General features: G+C 42.3%; 1 protein-coding gene across 4 annotated transcripts; it reads left to right on the top strand.

Annotated features, from left to right (window-relative positions):
• Positions 1-936: 936 nt before the first annotated feature.
• On the top strand, positions 937-21,136 carry NPM1 (nucleophosmin 1). Of its 4 annotated transcripts, XM_032158614.2 has the most exons (11): positions 937-1,103; positions 3,134-3,213; positions 4,394-4,513; positions 4,792-4,885; positions 5,760-5,866; positions 5,968-6,032; positions 13,327-13,384; positions 14,001-14,087; positions 15,637-15,738; positions 17,955-18,029; positions 20,763-21,136. In XM_032158614.2, the coding sequence occupies exons 1-11, from the start codon at positions 1,046-1,048 to the stop codon at positions 20,799-20,801; spliced, it is 885 nt and encodes a 294-aa protein (XP_032014505.1). In that variant the 5' UTR covers positions 937-1,045; the 3' UTR covers positions 20,802-21,136. The 4 variants fall into 4 exon arrangements, with proteins under 4 accessions (XP_032014505.1, XP_058296126.1, XP_032014506.1 ...); XM_058440143.1 differs by lacking the exon at positions 14,001-14,087; XM_032158615.2 differs by lacking the exons at positions 17,955-18,029; positions 20,763-21,136 and adding an exon at positions 16,742-17,079.
• Positions 21,137-21,913: the final 777 nt, after the last annotated feature.

The raw sequence follows: 21,913 nt of genomic DNA on the forward strand, positions 1-21,913 counted from the left end.
TACCGGTCTTCAGAACGCCCCAATGCCCGCAGGGTGCTGGGGTGCCTCGGTTTGTCAAGGTGTAGCTTAAAACGTTAATTCCCATGCTCGCTCCCAAATATTCGAATTAAGGCTTCTGTAGTTCTTACAAGTCACCCGCTTTCTTTCAGGAGGAATGTTAAAGATTAAGAGCGGCAAGAAGTCAGAGTCGGCCCACCCTCCGAGCTCCCTTAGGGCGATGTCCTTGCTCATTTCGAGACTGATTCAGTCCCCTTTTGGCCCCCAAGTTACATAAAGATGAGGACTTTGGAGATGTTTCCTCAGGAAGGACAGAGCTGAAAAACAAAGTTCCGTAAGTCTGGCCGGTAGCTACATCTTTCCTTCCTAACAAAGAGTAAGCCGCAATTCACTTTCTCTGGCACCTAAACTTTGGGGTAACGATTAACTGCGATCCGAAGCCTTCAGGCAAGTAAAAAATTCCTGAAGTGATTACGCCTGTTTGGAGGCTTGCAGGGCACTAGGGGATGTGGAAAGGTGAATCGAGGTGCTCTCTGGCTTATTCCCAGCCGGCTAACCCGCCATATCTTACACAGCTAAAGGTTGCCGACGCCATTTTGCAGGGTGGGCTGCGCAGACTCTTGGCGGGAGGCCGGCACGCTTGAGCGGGAGAGGACGTGGAAGTGTTGGAGGTGGGGAGCGCGCGTTACGACTGGAAAGCACGCGTGCGCACAGGCGACAGCAGCGGAGGGGTGGGGCCAGTGTACGAGTGCGCGTGCTCGGTGGGAGCCCGCGGAGTACCTGGAAGGAGGTGGGGGGCGAGGTAGAAAGGAGTAGCGTTGAAAAGCGCTTGCGCAGGAGGCTACGGTACGGGGGTGGGAGGGCTTCGGAGCACGCGCGCGGAGGCGGGACTTGGGAAGCGCTCGCGAGATCTTCAGGGGCTATATATAAGCGCGGGGAGCCTGCGTCCTTTCCCTGGTGTGATTCCGTCCTGCGCGGCTGTTATTTGGAGCAGCGTTCGTTTATCTCCGTCCGCCTTCTCTCCTACCTAAGTGCGTGCCGCCACCCGATGGAAGATTCGATGGACATGGACATGAGCCCCCTGAGGCCCCAGAACTATCTTTTCGGTAACTGCTGGGGGGAGCTGGAGCGAGGCCGAGCGGGGCCTGGTGGCGGTGAGGGTGGGGGTGAGGGGCGGGAATCCGGCTGCAGCCGGGTCTGGTGGAGACCGCCAGACAGACTGGAGGCCTGAGCGGGTGGGAAGAGCTGCCCGAGCCCTGGACCTGGAGGGATTGGAGCCGCGGGGGGAGCCGGTGGCGTGAAGGGGGAGGAGACGAGCGGCCTGAAGCGTCTGGGGCGTGAGCGGTCCGAGGCCCAGGGCCTGAGGTAAAGCGGAACCGGCCGCCTGGAAGTTTCGGCCGTTGTCGGGGATACGCCGCGGAGCTCCAGGCGTGGTTTATTTTCTAACGGCGTTCATTCGTAGGCTTCTGATGCCAGGCCCCGGGTTGGTGGTCCTGGAGGCTGGGTTTACCGGGAAGCACGCGCCTGCTTGTTGGAGGGGATAGATGCACAGTCTGGCGTTATTCTGGCCACAGAGTCTAGAAGCTGCCGGACCTAGACTTCACTCGCGTGCTTCGGCCAGTTACTGGGGGTGGGGAGGCGCGGCGCGGCGTGTGGAGGCCGCAACTGCTGGGAGCACGTGGTTGCCACGTGGTTGGGGGAGGGAGGGGGGTGTGGGCGCTACATCCGGGACTCACCGGCGTGTTGCCACTCCCGAGCCAGGGATGCTGTGGCTCTGTTGAAGTGGGAAATGTTAAGAGGCTGGTAGCACTAGGATTCTGGAGTTCTTTGTTCAGTGCTCACAGCATCTACTGTGATGGCAGCTTTCATTTTTTTGAGCCCCTTTTCTGTCTCACTGCGGTAGGTGGAGCTAGCCTCACTTTGCAGATGAGGATACTGGTGCCCAGAGATAAACTCACTTAACGAAGGTTGTACTTATAGGCAAAGAGACTAAATCTAAACCAAGACGCTTGACTCCGTAGCTGCTGCTTCGTGAATATTAATGAGGCTTCGTTTTAGGGGGACGTCTTCGCATGCCGCCATTGGTGCGGCATTGACCAAACCGCTTTTCTAAATACAAGAAACACGTAGAGTGTTCGGTTTGAGTCAGATCAAGACCTAAGACTATTGGCAGAATTTTTGGAGCACCACCCCCCCCCCCTTGACTTGCGGTAGCCCTGCCCCAAAAAGGAGAGTCCCACTTGGGTTTTTGATCTCAGTAGGATTAATTGCAGAAACCTAATCTTTGTACTATTCAGACTTTGAAGTAAGTGCAAATCCTACCATGAATTTTATCTTGTTCATTATCCGTGCTGAGATTTGTTAATTAAACCTCTGTTCACATTTAAGCATGTATATGTATTGGTAACGGTTAGATGATAGTTAAACGGAATCATTTAAAATTTTTATTCTGACAGTGTTTTGAAGAATTTTGCCCACTCATGGAGTGGGAGTAGACACATGTATTTAAAACATTAAGGCTTTAGTTCCTAGCTGAGAATTCAATTCTGATAAGTTTATATGAGTACTTTTTGATAACTATTGGAAACAACCCTCATCTTAAACATAATTTCTGAATATAGTTTGAGGCGTATGTCACTTTCTGTTGCTTTAAAGAGTGAAGTGTTGATCCCTGTAGCAAGCTTCGGTTCTTTTACTTTTATCATTTTTCTTTTGTAATAGTAAGCTATTCATGTTTGTAACCGTTCTCATTTCGAAATTGTCATTTGGGAATTTAGGTAGGTAAATCAGCTGTTTTAAATAGAGTTAAACTTAACATTGGACATTACATTTGGTTTCAGATAATTGCTTCAGGTTGAGATTTACTAAACTGTTGAGCTTGTTTATGCAGAATAACAGTACCTATCAGCGTAGTTAGAGATGAAATATGATGAGAGAATGGAATTATAGTCTTCTATGGGTGTTTGCAGAGGTTTCTGTTAAAGAAATCTAGGAATTGATCATTCTGCTTTGCCGTCTGGTAGCTAAAATAGTGAAAAACTAGTTCAAAAGTTAGACCTGACCTTTTTGGTTACCCACACTTAAGTTTCAGTGTTATTTTTCTCCTTGTTAGAGTTGCTTTTTTCTTCATTTACAGGTTGTGAACTAAAGGCCGACAAAGATTATCACTTTAAGGTGGATAATGATGAAAATGAGCACCAGTTATCTTTAAGAACGGTACTTAAACTTTCAAAATAAACTACTTAACCCTACTTGATTTCAGCCTTTTAGTTTCTATTCATGTGGCTTGAGACTTTTTTCCTTTGCTGACTGCTTATAAAATACTATTTCTTACACCTGGATATTGTGTGTACCTCACTGTCTGTACATCTTTGAAGAACTTGGCATCTATACCACTCATTTGGTAACCATGTAAAATCCAGTCACACTGTTCAACTTGCCTTATTTATTTTCTTCAGTTGGATTATAAAGCCCTTGTAAAAGGCAACGATAATCTTTCATGTCTACCAGAGACTAGCCTTCTGCTCAACTTAGAAGTTGCTCAATAAATATGTTAGGTGGTCTATATTGTGTATATGCATATTTATGCATTTCTTAAATTTTCTGAATGAGAAACTGATTTGCCAAGATCACAAAACCTGAGGACAACATTGCACAAATTTGTTTTCCAAGGTAATAGTGAGAGGTTTATACTTGTTTTTTAAAAAAATCATAGTCGTGCCTCATTGCAACTGCTGGGTCAACAGATGGATCGCATATACAGTGGTGGTCCCGTAAGATTATTATACCTTATTTTTAATATACCTTTCCTGTTTTGTTTTTTTTTTCTTTGGAGACAGTCTCGCTCTGTCACCCAGGCTGGAGTGCAATGGCGTAATCTCGGCTCACTGCAACCTCTGATTTCCGAGTTCAAGTAATTCCCTGCCTCAGCCTCCCGAGTAGCTGGGATTACAGGCATGTGCCACCACACCTGGCTAATTTTTGTGTTTTTAGTAGAGACGAGGCTTTACCATGTTGTCCAGGCTGGTCTCAAACTCCTGACCTCATGATCTGCCCGCCTCAGCCTCCCAAAGTGCTGGGATTACTGGCATGAGCCACCATGCCTGGCCCTTTCCTATGCTTAGATGCACAAATACTTCTTATTGTGTTTCAGTTGCTTACAGTATTCAGTACAGTAACATACTGTACAGGTTTGTAGCCTAGGTGTGTGTAGTAGGCTATACCATCTAGGTTTGTATAAGCACATCCTTAACGATTGTACAAAGATGAAATTGTCTAACAACACATTTCTCAGAACCTAGCCCTGTGGTTAAGTGACGCATGGCTGCATATAACATTGGGGGGGGGGTGTAAAATAGGTGGAACTCAATTGAAGTAGTATTTTTTTTGTTTACAGGTCAGTTTAGGGGCTGGTGCAAAGGATGAGTTGCACATTGTTGAAGCAGAGGCAATGAATTACGAAGGCAGTCCAATTAAAGTAACACTGGCAACTTTGAAAATGTCTGTACAGCCAACGGTAAGGGCACTTATGTACTTTGGATGTTGTGTCAAGGTTTAATTCTGTTTTAAGGTAGGTTTGGTGTCATTTAGTTGTGCCAAGGAGTTAGAAAGTGGTTCTTTATCTTCTGTCACTGGAGTTCAATGGTCAACTCTTGAACATGGGGGCTTCTGCTGCTAGTTTATCAGAGGTGGAAAAACAGGTTCACTGGTTTGTTGATTTGGCTTATGTGTTTGCCTGTAATGTTTATTGTTCATTTTCTTCACGTTTAGTGATTAAAAATTTCTCCCTTCTAGGTTTCCCTTGGGGGCTTTGAAATAACACCACCAGTGGTCTTAAGGTTGAAGTGTGGTTCAGGGCCAGTGCATATTAGTGGACAGCACTTAGTAGGTATGTTATTTTTATATGTTATACTACTTAGATTATTGTCTTTAGTGCAGTTGCCTGGTTCCCAGTTTGGTCTTAAAGCATAGGTATAGTACTACTGTCTTTATAATAGGTTCCAATGTGAGTCTAGAAATTTATAATTGGAGAGGGCAAATAAATTTTTGGGGTGGGGGGAAAAATCTTGCTCTGTCACCCAGGCTAGAGTACAGTGGCGCAATCTTGGCTCACTGGAACCTCTCTGGGATTCAAGCGATCCTCCTGTCTCAGCCTCCCCAGTAGCTGGGACCACAGGCGTGTGCCACCAAGTCCAGGCCTTCTTGAACTCCAGGCCTTAACGTGATCGCATGCCCTGGCCTCTCAAAGTGCTAGTATTACATGCATCAGCCACTGTGCCTGGCCTAAAAATTTTTTTAAAATAAAGACAGTCTCATTATAACGAGGCTGGAGTGCAATGATGTGATCATAGCTTGCTATAGCCTCAAACTACTACTGGGTTCACCTCAGCCTCTGGAATAGCTAGAACTACAGGCACACTCCACCATGCCTGGCTAAGTTTTTTTGTATATGTGCAGATGGGGTCTCACTGTGTTGCCCAAATTGGTCTCTTGGCCTCAAGTGGTCCACCTTGGCCTTCCCAAAGTGAGATTACAGGCATGAGCCACCCTCCCCAGGCCTCTTGCATTTAAAATCTGGCAGTGAACATTAGGCTTCAAAATAAAGTTCCTTTTCCCATTTGCTCTCTCTTTTTTTTTTTTAATAGAATAGAAATCTCAGTTTTTAAAGTATTTACTGTATACTATCAGTGTTCTTTTTTTTTCTGACTTCTTGCTGCTTGAGTTTTATAATGTCTTATAATGTCTGATAAATTGTATTTTAGCTGTCGAGGAGGATGCAGAGTCAGAAGATGAAGAGGAGGAGGATGTGAAACTCTTAAGTATATCTGGAAAGCGGTCTGCCCCTGGAGGTGGTAGCAAGGTTCCACAGGTAGAGATGGCAATTTTATTATAGGTTTTGTATTATAGCTTTTAGTTTGGTGATAGATAGAACAGCTCTTGTTCATGAGTATGTACCTTTTCTTTTAAAAGAAAAAAGTAAAACTTGCTGCTGATGAAGATGATGATGATGATGATGAAGATGATGATGATGAAGAGTAAGTATGATCTTAGAAACTTGATATACTTCTGGAATCTTAAAAAAAGGAATTTGACATAGTTCTATGCATGAGGGTTTTATAAAAGTCATTTACAAAAAGCCATCCTGTGTAATAGTTTATAATAAAAGGGCAAGTGGTCATTTGTTGTCAGTTTAAGTTAAATGAGCTGAGTTGAAAGGATATTGGGTCTATGAGCCTTTACAATGCTGTGACTTGTGACTCTTCAGAAGGGTAGACTATAGCGTTTGAAATTTGATTATGTCCCTTTGTTCTGAAGATTTAGTGGATGTGTTATACCCATCAAGCCTGGTATGTTTTATGGTGAACAGTTAATGAGATTAGGTTGGAAGAAAATATGACTAAATAGCTCTATATTCATTTTACAAGTTGTTACTGAAGGTTTGTTATTCTCCAAAAGGATTTTGGCTTGTGGTTTTATGTAGATACTTATGGACAAAAATAAGATTCTAAAAGGGATATTAAGATTTTTCTTGGGATTTAGAATATGGTTGGAAACAGTATTTGATGAGTTTATATTAAACTAGATCAAACTTGTTATAAACAGTTAACACACACACTGTTATAAAGTACTGTTTATAATTGGTCTTATGTGTGCCAGTATCAGTAATACATTGAATACTTTGATTTGGCTCTCAGCTTTGTCCTTCAGTTCTGAGATTGGTCCATATGCATTTATTGAAAACATAAAAGAACATGCACTTTAAAAGAGAACATGCATGAATGATCAAATTGGGAGTTTAGGTTTTAAGGTGGTGGTTCTGGAAAATCTTGAGCATGACAATGAAGGCAGAAAACAGGAAAAGAGCTGAAAGAGCTGAAAGCTTAAAAATTCAAAGTATGACCAGGTGCAGTGATTCACACCCATAATCCTAACACCCAGCCAAGATGGGAGGATCTCTTGAGGCCAGCCTGGTCACCATAGCAAGACCCAATCTCAAAAGAAAAATAAAAATTCAAAGTACTTGCATGTCAAACTTATAAATGAACTCAAACTTAAAGGCAGTATTTGACTGTCGCTGTTTTTCTTTTTTCTTTTTTTTTTTGAGATGGAGTCTCCTGTTGCTCAGGCTGGAGTGCAGTGGCGCCATCTTGGCTCACCACAACCTCTGCCTCCCGGGTTCAAGCGATTGTCCTGCCTCAGCCTCCCGAGTAGCTGGGACTGCAGGTGCGGGGCACCATGGCCTGCTAATTTTGCACAAGTTTATAAAATAAGTATTTAATAGCATTTACCGAGGCTCGGGGACAAGCAGTCCCTTCCAGAAAGGCTTTGGAGTAGGACCTGATTGTAGTCTTGATCCTTTTGGGGCTTTGGAAGATTTCCTTTTTTAAAAATGGATATAATTAGGCTAGGCGTGGTGGCCTCATGCCTGTAATCCTACCACTTTGGGAGGCTGAGGTGGGTGGATCACTTGAGGTCAGGAGTGATCAGCCTGGCCAACATGGTGAAACCCGGTATATCTACTAAAAATATAAAAATTAGCTGGGTATGGTGGTGCCTGCCTATTGGTCCCAGTTACTTGGGAGGCTGAGTCAGGAGAATCACTTGAATCCGGGAGGTGGAGGTTGCAGCAAGCCAAGAATGCGCCACCACATTCCATCCTGAGCAACAGAGGGAGACTCCCATCTCAGAAAAATGGGTATAAATTCATGATGTAACCACAATGTAATTTTGTTTGTCTCTAAGTTGGGCATTGATAGGAATGAAAAGTGTAGATATCAAGGTCCAAGTCAGTAGCTGGTATTTTTTGTGGGATTTTTTTTTTTTTTTTTTTTTTTTTGCAAGTCTCGCTCTTGTGCCCCAGGCTGGCATGCAATGGTGTGATCTCTGCTCGCTGCAACCTCTGCCTTCCAGGTTCAAGTGATTCTTCTGCCTCATCCTCCCAAGTAGCTTGGATTACAGGCGCTTGCCACCATGCCCGGCTAAGTTCTGTATTTTTAGTAGAGACGGGGTTTCACCATGTTGGCCAAGCTGGTCTCGAACTCCTGACCTCGTGATCCGCCCGCCTCGGCCTCCCAAAGTGCTGGGATTACAGGCGTGAGCCACCGCGCCCGGCCCAGATGTATGTAATATGTTGATAGTATGTGGCCCTTAAATATCTTTTTTAATTTATTGGGCAATTTCTTTTTTTTTTTTTTTTTTTTTGAGACGGAGTCTTTCTCTGTCCCCCAGGCTGGAGTGCAGTGGCGCGATCTCGGCTCACCGCAACCTCCACCTCCTGGGTTCACGCCATTCTCCTGCCTCAGCCTCCCGAGTAGCTGGGAATACAGGCGCCCGCCAACACGCCCGGCTAATTTTTTTGTGTGTGTTTTTAGTAGAGACGGGGTTTCACTGTGTTAGCCAGGATGGTCTCGATCTCCTGACCTCGTGATCCGCCCGCCTCAGCCTCCCAAAGTGCTGGGATTACAGGCTTGAGCCACCGCGCCCGGCTATTGGGCAATTTCTTAAGTAAAGCTGGACTTTTTTTTTTTTTTTGAGACTCTTGCCCTGGCTGAAGTGCATTGTTGGCCAGGCTGGAATGCAGTGGTGCAGTCTTTGCTCACTGCAACTTCTGCCTCCCGGGTTCAAGTGATTTCTCCTGCCTCAGCCTCCCAAGTAGCTGGGATTACAGGCATGTGCCAGCATGCCAAGCTAGTTTTTTGTATTTTTAATAGAGATGGGGTTTCACCATGTTGGTCAGGCTAGTCTTGAACTCCTGACCTCAGGTGATCTGCCCACCCCAGCCTCCCAGAGTGCTGAGATTACAGGTGTGAGCCACCACGCCCTGCCAGGAAAGCTGTTTTGATAGTAGTTTTGATAGCTATTTTGATAGTAGTTTAATAGACTTGTTTTTTTTTTTTTTTTTTTTGGAGGGGTGCCCCGCTGTCCCCCCTGGGGTGGAGTGGTGGGGGCAAATCTCACCACAAGCCCCGCCCCCCCCCCCGGTTTTTTTTTTTTTTTTGAGACGGAGTCTCGCTCTGTCGCCCAGGCTGGAGTGCAGTGGCGCAATCTCAGCTCACTGCAAGCTCCGCCTCCCGGGTTCACGCCATTCTCCTGCCTCAGCCTCTCCGAGTAGCTGGGACTACAGGCGCCCGCCACCACGCCCGGCTAATTTTTTTGTATTTTTAGTAGAGACGGGGTTTCACCGTGGTAATAGACTTGTTTTAACGAATAAGAAAAAACCTTTAAAAACATTCTCATCTTGTTTCTAGCACAGAGGAGGCACCTGCAGGGATTGGGTTCTTTTTTTTTTTTTTGAGACGGAGTCTCACTCTGTCACCTAGGCTGGAGTGCAGTGGCTCACTGCAAGCTCCGCCTCCCGAGTTCACGCCATTCTCCTGCCTCAGCCTCTCCGAGTAGCTGGGATTACAGGCGCCTGCCACCACGCCCAGCTAATTTTTTGTATTTTTAGTAGAGACGGCGTTTCACTGTGGTCTCGATCTCCTGACCTCGTGATCCGCCTGCCTCGGCCTCCCAAAGTGCTGGGATTACAAGTGTGAGCCACTGCGCCCTGCCAAAGGATTGGGTTCTAATGCCAGAAACTTGTACTGACAAAATCACTGTTAAAAAGCACTTAAAGGGCTATTTGTGACAGCTTTTTAAGTTATGATACTTTTTCTAAATACAGCAAATATTTCTTCGGTATTGGAAAGATAGGTGTTTCTTACATGAAGTTGCTGTATTGGGATTTAGAGACCAGTATGTTCAGTTTTTGAATTAAACGTGAATCACTTGGTATTTGCTAATACAGACTTCTGCCTGACTTGCCCTCCAATGACTCGATTTGATTACTCCACTCCGTTATTTACCTATTAACAGTTCGCACCTGTAATCCCAGCACTTTGGGTGGTCAAGGCAGGTGGATCACCTGAGGTCAGGAGTTCAAGACCAGCCTGGCCAATATGGTGAAACCCCATCTCTTCTAACATATAGCTGGGTGAGATGGTGGGCGCCTGCAATCCCAGCTACTAGGGAGGCCGAGGCAGGATAATTGCTTGAACCCGGGAGGCAGAGGTTGCAGTGAGTTGAGATCACACCATTGCATTCCAGATTGGGCAACAATAGTAAAACTCAAAAAAAAAAAAATGTGCAGTTCAGTGGTTTTAGTGTGCATAGTTGTGTAGCCATCACCACAATCAATTTTAGAACATTTCATCACCTCAATGAGAAATCGTACTCTATAGGTATTACCCCTCATGCTCCTCAGCTCTAGTCAACCACGAATGAACTTTGTCTATAGGTTTCCTGTCCCTCATATTTTGCATGAATGGACTTCTGTGACTGTTCTCTTAGCACAATGTTTTCAAGTTTCATCCATGTTATAGCATTATCAGTACTCCATTTATTTATATGGTTGAATACATTGTATGGGTATGTTTGCTTATTCATCAGTTGGTGAGCATTTGGGTTGCTTCTACTTGTTGACTGCTACGAACGCTTGTAGACATGTCATTTTACTTGGGTGTACACCTAAAGCAGAGTGGCTCACCCATTGTATTCCCACTAGCAGTGTATGGGGCTTCTGATTTCACTCCAACCTACTGATTTCACTACACCTTCACTTGCCATTATCTGACTCTAATCCTGGTGGTATGAAGTGCCGATTGTGGGTTTGATTGCATCTCCCTGTGGACTAATAATGAGCATCTTTTCATGTATTTATTGGCCATATATGTCTTTGGAGAAATGTCTTTGCCCATTTAAAAAAATCCAGTTCTCTTTGTCTTTACTGAGTTGTAAGAATTCTTTTTTCTTTTTTTTTGATACAATTTTTTGTATTTTTAGTAGAGAAGGGGTTTTGCCATGTTGGCCAGGCTGTTCTTAAACTCCTGTCTTCAGTGATCCACCTCCCTCTGCCACCCAAACTGCTGGGATTACAGCTGTGAGCCACTGTGCCTGGCAAGAATTCTTTTTTTTTTTTTTTTTTAAGACTCTGTTTTCCAGGCCCGAGTGTAGAGATATGTTTTTGTTTCTCTCTGACCTCCCCCTCCCTTGTTCAAGCAATTCTGCCTCTCCCTATTTGTTGGGACTACGGCCACCGCCCCCCCGGCCCCAACCATGCCCGGCTAATTTTCTGTATTTTTAATAGAGACCGGGTTTCGGTGTGTTGGCCAGACTGGTCTTGAACTCCTGACATCAGGCCTGACTCGGCCTCCCACAAGTGCTGGGATTACAGGCGTGAGCCACTGCACCGGGCCCAAGAATTCTTTATATATTCTGCAAACAAGTCCCTTATCAGACGCAAGATTTACAGATTATCTTCCACCATTCTGTGAATTGTCATTTAACTTTCATGATGGTGGTCTTTGAACAAGTTTTTAATTTTTATGACGTCCGATTTCTTTTTGTTGCTTGTGCCTTTGGTGTCAATCCTAAGAAATCATTGGTAAATTCAAAGTTGTGAAAATTTACCCCTTTAATTCTGAGTTTTGTCCTTTAGTTATATTTAGGGCTTTGTTCCATTTTGAGTAAACTTACGTGTATGGTGTGAATGGAGGGGTCCAAATACAGACTTTGGATGAAGATTAGCAGTTGTCCCAACATGATTTGTTCAAAAACTATTTTTTCCCCATTGAATGATCTTGGCAACCTTTAAAAGAGTCACTTATGGCCGGGTGCGGTGGCTCACGCCTGTAATCCCAGCACTTTGAGAGGCTGAGGCAGGCGGATCGTGACCAGGAGATTGAGACTATCCTGGCCAACATGGTGAAACCCTGTCTCTACTAAAAATACAGATTTTAGCTGGGCATGGTAGTATGTGCCTGTAGTCCCAGCTACTCAGGAGGCTGAGGCTGGAGAATTTGCTTGAACCTGGGAGGCAGAGGTTGCAGTGATCTGAGATTGTGCCACTGCACTCCAGCCTGGCGACAGAGCGAGACTCCATCTCAAAAAACAAAATCACTTACTATAAATATACGGATTTATTTCTGGAATATTCTGTTGATGTATCTATCCTTAACAGGTAAGAACAGTACAACACTGTTCCTTTGTAGTTTTTATTTATTTTTTTGAAATGAGTCTCACTCTGTCGCCCAGGCTGGAGCACAGTGGCTTGATCTTGGCTCACTGCAACCTCCGCCTCCTGGTTCCTCCTGCTTCAGCTTCCTGAGTAGCTGGGGTTACAGGCGCCCGCCACCATGCCCGGCTAATTTTTGTATTTTTAGTAGAGACTGGGTTTCCCTGTTGGCCAGGCTGGTCTCAAACTCCTGACCTCATGTGATCCGGCCATCTCGGCCTCCTAAAAAGTGCTGGGATTACAAGCGTGAGCCACGGTGCCTTGGCCCCTTTGTAGGTTTTATAGCTGATTTTTTGAAATCAAGTGTGAGTTCTCTAGCTTTGTTCCTTTCCAGATTGCATTTGGCCTCTTTGAGTCCCTTAAGTGTCTTGTTTTTGTTTTTTGAGATAGGGTCTTGCTCTGTCACCCAGGCTGGAGTGCAGTGCAGAATTACAGTTACAGTTCACTGCCTCAAGCAGATCCTCCTGCCTTAGCTTTTCAAGTAGCTGGGACTACAGGCACACACCACCACGCCTGTTAATTAAAAATTTTTTTTTGTAGAGAGGGTTCTCATTATGTTGCCTAGGCTGGTCTTGAACTAAAACGATCCTCCCACCTCAGCCTCCCAAAGTGTTAGGATTATAGGTGTGAGACACTGTGCCAGTTCTTGGGTTTGTATATAAATTTTAGGATCTGTTTCTACAGAGACCAGCTTGGGGAGTCTTCTAATGATTGTATTTAACCTGTATATTTGGGGAGTGTTGCCATCTTGGTAATATCAGAACATGGAATGTTTCTATTTAGGTCTTTAATTTTTTTTTTCAAACACAAATTCACTCTGTACAGTTTAATATAACCATACATTACTTAAATATACATACATTATACAGTGGTATAGTGTGTATTCATGCAAAACTACTCATTGAGCAACTTCATTTCCCAGCCCCTAGCGATCACAATTATTCTATTCTATAGAAAAGAAATCCTTCTATTTCTTTGAGTTTGACTACTTTTAGATACTTAATGAATAGAGTCATACAGTGTTTGTTCTTTTGTGGCTGGCTTATTTCACTTTGTTCAAGTTTCAGTCACGTAGCATGCAAGAGGATTTTCATTGTGTGTACATACACATTTTCATTTAGCCATTTAACACTTGGGTTGCTTTCACCTCTTGGCTGTTGTGAACAATGCTTCGATAAACATGGGTGCACAAATAATCACTTCAAGGTCCTGCTTTCAATTCTTGTGTCTACTCCCAAATTTTGAAAGTGCTTAATGTCTTGACATTTCATTCTTAGTGATGATGATGATGATTTTGATGATGAGGAAGCTGAAGAAAAAGCGCCAGTGAAGAAAGTAAGTAGATACAATGCTACAAGGTTATTAAACTAACAATAGAAATGGTGATTTTTTTAGTGCTATTTGCTTGTTTTGTAGTTAAGGGAAGCTGGTGTGGGAGATATCTCATACTGAAAAATTAGTCCTGACGAGGCCTACAGAAAACTTACAGTGGTTAATGGTCTGTTCTCTTTATCCGTGCGGCCCTCCGCCCAATTTGTTAGTCTTGTGTAACCTTTTGTCCAAGTGGTTGCTGCTTTTTCTTTTCTTTTTTTTTTTTTTTTGAGACGGAGTCTCAGTGTCACCCGGGCTGGAGTACAGTGGTGCGATCTCGGCTCACTGGGTTGAAGCGATTCTCCTGCTTCAGCCTCCCGAGTAGCTGGAATTAGACTCATGCCACCACACTCAGCTAATTTTTGCATTTTTAGTAGAGACGGAGTTTCACCATGTTGGCCAGTCTGGTCTGGAACTCCTGACCTCGTGATCCACCTGCCTCGGCCTCCCGAAGTCCTGGGATTACAGGCATGAGCCACCACGCCAAGCCTGTGGTTGCTCCTTTTCTTAAATGGCTTGGACAGTTTTGTTTGCACTGTTGGGGTCAGGGACAGTGATTAAGATAAATTTCTAATTGCAGTCTATACGAGATACTCCAGCCAAAAATGCACAAAAGTCAAATCAGAATGGAAAAGACTCAAAACCATCATCAACACCAAGATCAAAAGTAAGTGGCTACATTTACACATGGGTCTTATTGATCTAGTTGGGAAAAAAAGATCTACTGTGGAAAAATCTAGTGTGTCTGAAATTTGATAGGCCTTTATAGAACCCCTGTAATTGCTGTTTAAAAGTTAAAATCAGCTTGCTGCAGCTGGGCTCAGTGGCTCACTCCTGTAATCCCAGCATTTTGGGAGGGAGGCCGAGGTGGGTGGGATCACCTGAGGTCAGGAGTTTGAGACTAGCCTGGCCAACATCGTGAAACCCCGTCTTTACGAAAAACACAAAAATTAGCCAGGCATGGTGGTATGTGCCTGTAATTCCACCTACTCAGGAGGTGGAGACAGGAGAATTGCTTGAACCTGGGAAGTGGAGTGCAGTGAGATTGCACCACTGCACTCTAGCTTGGGCAAAAGAGGGAGACTTGGCCTCCAAAAAAAAAATCAGCTTGTTGTGTGTTGTAGGTACACACACATAAACATACTAAATGTAAGGTGCTGTTGGGGTTCCAGTGGCCAGGGGGAAGCCATTAGACTGTTTTGAAAGAGATGGACCCTCACTATGTCACTCAGTCTGGATTAGAGTTGTGTGGTCTCGGCTTACTGCAACCTTCACTTCCCGGGTTCAAGCGATTCTCCTGCCTCAGCTTCCCAAGTAGCTGGGACTACATGCGCGCCACCAGGCCCAGCTTATTTTTGTATTTTTGAGTAGGGATGGGGTTTCACTACATACGTTGGCCAGGCTGGTCTCAAACCCCTGACTGCAGGTGATCTGCCTTCCTAGGCCTCTCAAAGTGCTGAGATTACAGGTGTGAGCCACCATGCCTGGCCTGAATTTTTTTATTGTGAAGTCAATAGTTGCTTCCCGTAAGGAATCTTTGTTGAAAGGTGTGTCTGCATAGAGTAGAGGTTCTCAACCTTGGCTGCATGTTAGATTGAAGTAGAACATTTGGGCCTAGACAGGGTGTGTTGGTCTCATTCCTGGCCCTACCCACTTCCCTGCAGAAAATGGAATTTAAAGGAAAAAAAGTTTAAAAGAACCCCAGTACTTGTGCTCTACTTATGGAGATTGTCATAAACATGGTCTGGGGTGGGTCCCAGGCATCAGACTACAGTGACTTTCTTGCTTTATTCTTAGGGATTTTCGATTTCCTTTTTTGACCTTAGTATTGTGCATAAAAGCAAACTCCCAAGTTACTCTTTTTATTTAAAGAGATGGGTGTCCTACTCTTGCCCAGGTTGGAGTACAGTGGTATAATCATAGCTCACAACAGCCTCCAGCTGCTGGGCTTAAGCAATCCTCCTGCCTTAGCCTCCTGAGTAGCTGGGATTACAGGCATGCACCACCATGCCTAGCTAATCATCTTATTCCTTCCTTAAAGGAAAGATTTTAAGAAGAAAATTATATGGCGTGAATTTATTGATGATAATTCCAGTTGTATAATTAGCTTTATAAGGGGGTTTTGTGGGAATATTTGAGGAAATCCAGATAGAATGGGTTTTAATTAGGAATTGTATTTGTTCTTATGACCTTTTGGAAATTCATTTCTTTTTCAGGGACAAGAATCCTTCAAAAAACAGGAAAAAACTCCTAAAACACCAAAAGGACCGAGTTCTGTAGAAGACATTAAAGCAAAAATGCAAGCAAGTATAGAAAAAGTGAGTAGTTATCTTAAAAAAAAAACCTTTGTCTCCCCCCTCAAATTGTATGTGTCTGGTTTGCATAGACTTGAATGTTTCTTGTTTTTTTGTTTGTTTTGGTTTAATATACTTGCCCTGTTCGTGGTGTGAATTTTTTTCAAAAATTTATTATAAAACATTTATAACTGTGTCTGTGGTGGTTTTTGCATATGCAAAATTAAATATGCCTTATTTTCCATTATAAAAGGAATGTAGTGCACTGCTTGCAAGATAACATTCTGACCTTCCATGTTAAAATAGATCAGTGAGAACCCTTTGCTTATTCTGGTTGTAAGATATGCTGGAGAACCAACAGAGGGCGTATGAGACTTCATTAAAATTACAAACAGCTGGAAAAGTAGACGCTGGCTGTTGCTTGGTATTATAGTTAAATATTCATGATTGACCCTAGTCAGAAGTAATTTCAGCAGATTGAGACATTGCTGTTTGTCCTTTACACCAAGTTGTCACCAGTTAATACATGTAGTAGTAGCTAGATTTTGTGAATGACTAATAGGCTTAAATCTAGTTTCCTTTTGTCTTAAATAATGGAAATGCGGGAAGAGGATTAGGTCTCTTGTCTGCTTGACTGGGGGATTTGAGTAGGTTATGGAATAAATGGTTTAAATGCCTTGGAAGCACATTTGAGAGAAGCTTTAATTCTATGAATAATACTTTTTAGACTCCAACTATTGAGAGCAAATGTGGGGTGGTGAGGAAAAATTGCCAACTCATTTCCCCATGTTTTTCTTGTGCTCTATAGATTTTTCGTGGCTTCAGTAGATACCTTGTACAGTGATAAGTCCACTGGAAAAAAAATTTTAGAACTGGAACATATTTCTTGTTTTAGTCACACTGTAAACCCTTTAGCCTTCCTGGTTATCACTGCTTTTTGTCCCTTGGATACAATGCTAAAATGACATCTTTTAGATGCCCCTCCCCTCCATTTTAATATGGTCCTATCTCCTTGGTTTAATTGCAGGCGCATTGAACAGTCCTGGGCACTACATGTAAATTAAGCCCAAAGATGGGGAGAAAGGAAAAGGAGAGACAAATATAGTCCATACTGAGTGTCATCAACAATCCAGACTGAAGTCTTCTATTTTAATGTCAATCCCCTTTTCTGATTTGCCACTCATGCCTCTTCAGGCTGGAAACAATCTCTTGGTTCCCTAAAGCACTTTCTTCTGACTGCTGTGATTCAGTGAACCTTGCCCTCTGCTTTCTATTACTTGTGCATTTGCCTCACCTGACAATGTTTTAAATCGCCTTTGTATCTCCTTAGCTGCTCAATAAATATTTGAATGAATCAATTAAGAATGTATGTGACAATAATTTTGAAATGAAAATTGTGAGGTTTATTTTACCAGGTTATTGGAGGCAGTTGTTTCTTAATGCTATACCTGATTCTGCCAAAGTCCCTTGGACATTTGAAAACCTTCTCAATCTTTTAAAAATGCATAAAAGATACTTACAGGGAAAGATATGAATTAAATTTAATAAAAAATACATTCAGTGCTTTAAAGTAATTCCAAAGTAGTGATAAATAAAAACATTTGAAGATATTTGCAATAGTAAATGTTTTGAAATTTCGGTGACAAAGTCACAGGTCTTGCCAATACTGTTGTAGTTTCTTGCCTATATCCATAATTTGAAGGAAATGGTAAGAGTGATTAGGGAAATGTAATTACTGTAATTTTTTCCCCATTCAACTTTATATGTTTTTAACTGATGACCAGATCATTGTTGTTCTGAACCAGTTTGTGGTCAAAAGTGTTTGGTGGGGTTTTGTTTGTTTGTTTTTAAAGAACAGTTTGGGTCACTTGACATGGTTCTCCAAAGGGGTGTTATGGGTTGTATTAGGTTCTGGGTGATAACCGACTTGTTAGATAATACAGATAAGCAACCGAGTTGCCATGTTTGTCTGTATAATCTCAAGTGTAGCTTATATTTATGTTCTTAGGTTGTCAGGGAAGATTTGACCCTTTGGCAAATCTGTTTGAATAGAGATACTAGCCATGCTGCCCAATAGGGCTTTCTGGCCCTGAAAAAGACATTGAGTATTCTTGGAAAGTTGAAGGGAAAAAGAATAAACTGATCCATGTAGTAGCATGCAGATTATTGAGGAATTTTCTAAAGGTATCTCTCTCAGTGTATTTCTCTACTTACCTGTAATAATGCTTTTGTCTCAATAGGGTGGTTCTCTTCCCAAAGTGGAAGCCAAGTTCATCAATTATGTGAAGAATTGCTTCCGGATGACTGACCAAGAGGTAACTGGATTTTCTGGGGACATGATTAAATCCAAGTTTTTTGTGATTTATTATGATTCTGCCTTTACCCTTTTTAAGTGTTGGCTCTTTTTAAAAAGTACCTAACCACAGATAATATTTCATTTAATGAAATACCTGAAAACTCATGTATTAATGAAATACATGAAGAATACAGTTGGCAGTCTGAGACGACAACTTTAGTATATTTTTCCCAGATTTCCTATAGTAAATTATTTCTTGGTTATTGAATTCAGTTTTACTTTTTTGGTACTATGTTGGTTAAGGAAATTGCTGTGGTTTTCCTTGCTGCTCCATTTGACTGCTTGGGGCAGTCTGGTCTTTGCTTTTTTGGGAGTTGGTAGAGATCATTTTCTTTTTTTTTTTTTTTCATGGATCTTATGGGAAATACATTTTGCCAAAATCATCCTAACATGAAATCTGGAAGCAAGACACTAAATTGTGGCTACTACCAGATACATAAGCTTGAGTTAGCTGTTAGATTTTACAGTTAGTACATGTGAAAGTCTTAGTTAACATAAAGATTATGCATTTATTTTTGCTCTTATTTACACTTGACTCATAAGTGTAAGGAAAATGTAAAAGTGGTTAAATAGGGACGTTAGGTATTGTGTAGAGAACCGATGCTGCATTTAATGGTCTTTAGGTTTCCTGTGGTCAGCTTTTTAAAAAAAATTAGGAAAATTTGGCAAATTCTGTTTTTTTTTTTTTTCAGCCATAGTATTTAGTACTTGTTACACTTTAATTTTTAGTTTTCGGGTTCGTAAAACCCTGATAATGGTTAATTTTGAGTTTAGCTTTGTGAAAGTTGTAGTAATGGGCTGTGATGATCAGATTCAGTCTTTTGGTTGCTGTTCTGTCTTTTCTCTACATTTGAATCCCAAAGTTTAAAGTGTGAGTTTTGGGAGTTTATTTGGAATACTAAACATTGATTGAGCATAAGTTATTTTGAAACTCCGCATTATGCAACTGTTCATTTAATATTGAAAATAGTGGAAAGTCAGACATAAATAACCAGCATGTACTAACAGCTAAGCATAAGAGATGCATTCTTCAACTACTGCCAAGGAAAGTGATGATAAATTTAATGATTAAGTTGCAGTAGTCTTCTGTACATTATAACAAAGGCTTGTAGCTACAAAGTCTTGTAGCTATTAAATTACTGAACCAGCACTTCTACCAGAAGTATTTTCTTTTTAAAAAAAAGTATTTTTGGCCAGGTTGGTCTTGAACTCCTGGCCTCAAGCGGTCCTCCCATCTTTTCCTCCCAAAGTGCTAGGATTACAGGCACGAGCCACCTTGCCCAGCCTACCAGAAGTATTTTTTTGCTCTAGAATTGAAAGTGTTTTCAAGTGTCAGAATGATATTTCTGGAATAGTAAATGTTTAATAACTTGAACTTGAATTACTATTACAGAGATTATCAAAACTAAATGCTTCCTGTTTTTGACATAGAGATGCAAAATGCAAGCAATGACAATGTATATTTGTTTGAACCTGATGATAAGAAGATCTCTGCCTGGGCGTGGTAGTTCATGCCTATAATCCCAGCACTTTGGGAGGCAACATGGCAAAACTCCATCTCTACTAAAAATACTAAATTTAGCTGGGCATGGTGGCATGTACCTGTAATCCCACCTACTCAAGAGGCAGAGGCAGGAGGATCGCTTGAACCCGGGAGGCAGAGATTGCAGTGAGCACCACTGCACTCCAGCCTGGGTGGCAGAGTGAGAGTCCATCTCAGAAAAAAATATTTCTATGATATTTAATATTGGCATTCAGTATTCAGTTACCTTGTACCTGAGAACCCATTGGCTGTGAAACAGTGACAGCTGAGAGAATCTTGAGTCATCTTATTTCTAGTTCTTGGTGAACTTCCGGACTTTTCTTCAGAACCACCTTGCCATGTTGGCCAGGCTGGTCTTGAACTCCTGACCAAGGTGATCCAACACCTTGGCCTCTTAAAGTGCTGGGATTACAGGCGTGAGCCACCATGCCTGGCCAGCTGTTTTTTTTTGTTTTTTGTTTTGGTCACCCATCTGTAGTGTGATCTTGGCTTACTGCAACCTCTGCCTCTTGGGCTCAGGCAGTCCTCCCACTGCAGCCTCCTGAGTAGCTGGGCCTCCTGTAGTTGCACACCACCAAGCCTGGCTAATTTTGGAATTTTTAGTAGACAGGGTTTCACCATGTTGCCCAGGCTGGTCTCAAATTCCTGAGCTGAAGTGATCTGCCCGCCTCAGTCTCCCAAAGTGTAGGGATTACAGGCGTGAGCCAGCATGCCTAGCCTCAGCATATAGTTTTTTCTAAATGTACACATGCCCAGGCACACATGCACAGGCAATTCAGAATCAGTTTTTGGTGTTTATGTAACTTTATTTGCCAAATCTTGCCAACTCTAAAGCTGGTCTCAGGGGAGATGAAGTTGGAAGTAACATTGGCCAAATGGGTCTCTGTTCTTTCTCTTGATTTCCTTAAGTAAATAATGCTAAACTATTAAATAATTATTAGTATATTGTTCACATTATTTTTATGACTGATCAAAGTGTTTGGAATTAAATTATATCTGAGTATAAGTTTTCTTGGAGTCATTTCTTTAGAGTTAACTTCTCTGGTGGTAGAATGAAAAATAGATGTTGAACTATGCAAAGAGACATTTAATTTATTGATGTCTATGAAGTGTTGTGGTTCCTTAACCACATTTCTTTTTTTTTTCCAGGCTATTCAAGATCTCTGGCAGTGGAGGAAATCTCTTTAAGAAAATAGTTTAAACAATTTGTTAAAAATTTTCCGTCTTATTTCATTTCTGTAACAGTTGATATCTGGCTGTCCTTTTTATAATGCAGAGTGAGAACTTTCCCTACCGTGTTTGATAAATGTTGTCCAGGTTCTATTGCCAAGAATGTGTTGTCCAAAATGCCTGTTTAGTTTTTAAAGATGGAACTCCACCCTTTGCTTGGTTTTAAGTATGTATGGAATGTTATGATAGGACATAGTAGTAGCGGTGGTCAGACATGGAAATGGTGGGGAGACAAAAATATACATGTGAAATAAAACTCAGTATTTTAATAAAGTAGCACGGTTTCTATTGACTTATTTAACTGCTTTATACTTTGTCAAAGAAATTATTAATGTAGTTAGGAATGGCAAATAGTATTGTAAAATCCGTTAGAATGTCCCTGCCCTCCCCTTCAATAGTTCTCCCTGGAGCTGACCACTTTTTCATTATAAGGATTTAGTGCTGTGTTCCCACCTCCTGATGATAGTTAACAATTATAACTATGCAACATGTTTCCAAATGTTCCATTAGACCTCCTGTCTGCCTATTCTAGCCTCACTCACAAAGAAAATCTGGCATGTTAAAACAGCTTAAAAGCAGCCTTTCAACCTGTATTTTTTTTTTTCCCTAGGCTGGAGTGCAGTGGCACAATCTTAGCTCACTGCAGCTTCTGCTTCTTGGGTTCAAGCAAGTCTCCTGCCTCAGCCTCCCAAGTAGCGGGATTACAGGTGTGAGCCACCAGCCCGGCTAATTTTTGTATTTTTAGTAGAGATGGGGGTTTCACTATGTTGGCCAGGCTGGTCTCGAACTCCTGACCTCAAGTGATCTGCCCACCTCAGCTTCCTTAAAGTGCTAGGATTGTAGGTGTGAGCAACCGCACCTGACCTCAACCTGGATTCCTTATCTGAATCAAAGCAATTATTTCAGTGACTTATTTGCTCAAGTTGCCTAGTACTTCTTACAGATGTATAGGAGAAAATTTATTACATAGATAACAAGGATATTCAGACTAATTAGCACCTTTATATGTTCTGCCTTAAGCTGATCACATGATCTGAGTCAGATACACTGATTTGATTTCTATTGTTTTG

The sequence above is a fragment of the Hylobates moloch genome, unplaced genomic scaffold (assembly GCF_009828535.3).
Source record: "Hylobates moloch isolate HMO894 unplaced genomic scaffold, HMol_V3 SCAFFOLD_6, whole genome shotgun sequence".
NCBI classification, from domain to species: Eukaryota; Metazoa; Chordata; class Mammalia; order Primates; family Hylobatidae; genus Hylobates; species Hylobates moloch.

What these genes read in the sequence shown, in the direction of transcription:
- NPM1 (XM_032158614.2), top strand. Translation starts at nt 1,046, where the DNA reads ATGGAAGATTCGATGGACATGGACATGAGCCCCCTGAGGCCCCAGAAC. An exon ending in ACCAGTTATCTTTAAGAACG is followed by an intron (nt 3,214 to 4,393) that starts GTACTTAAACTT and finishes TTTTGTTTACAG; the next exon opens with GTCAGTTTAGGGGCTGGTGC. An exon ending in TGCAAGCAAGTATAGAAAAA is followed by an intron (nt 15,739 to 17,954) that starts GTGAGTAGTTAT and finishes TTGTCTCAATAG; the next exon opens with GGTGGTTCTCTTCCCAAAGT.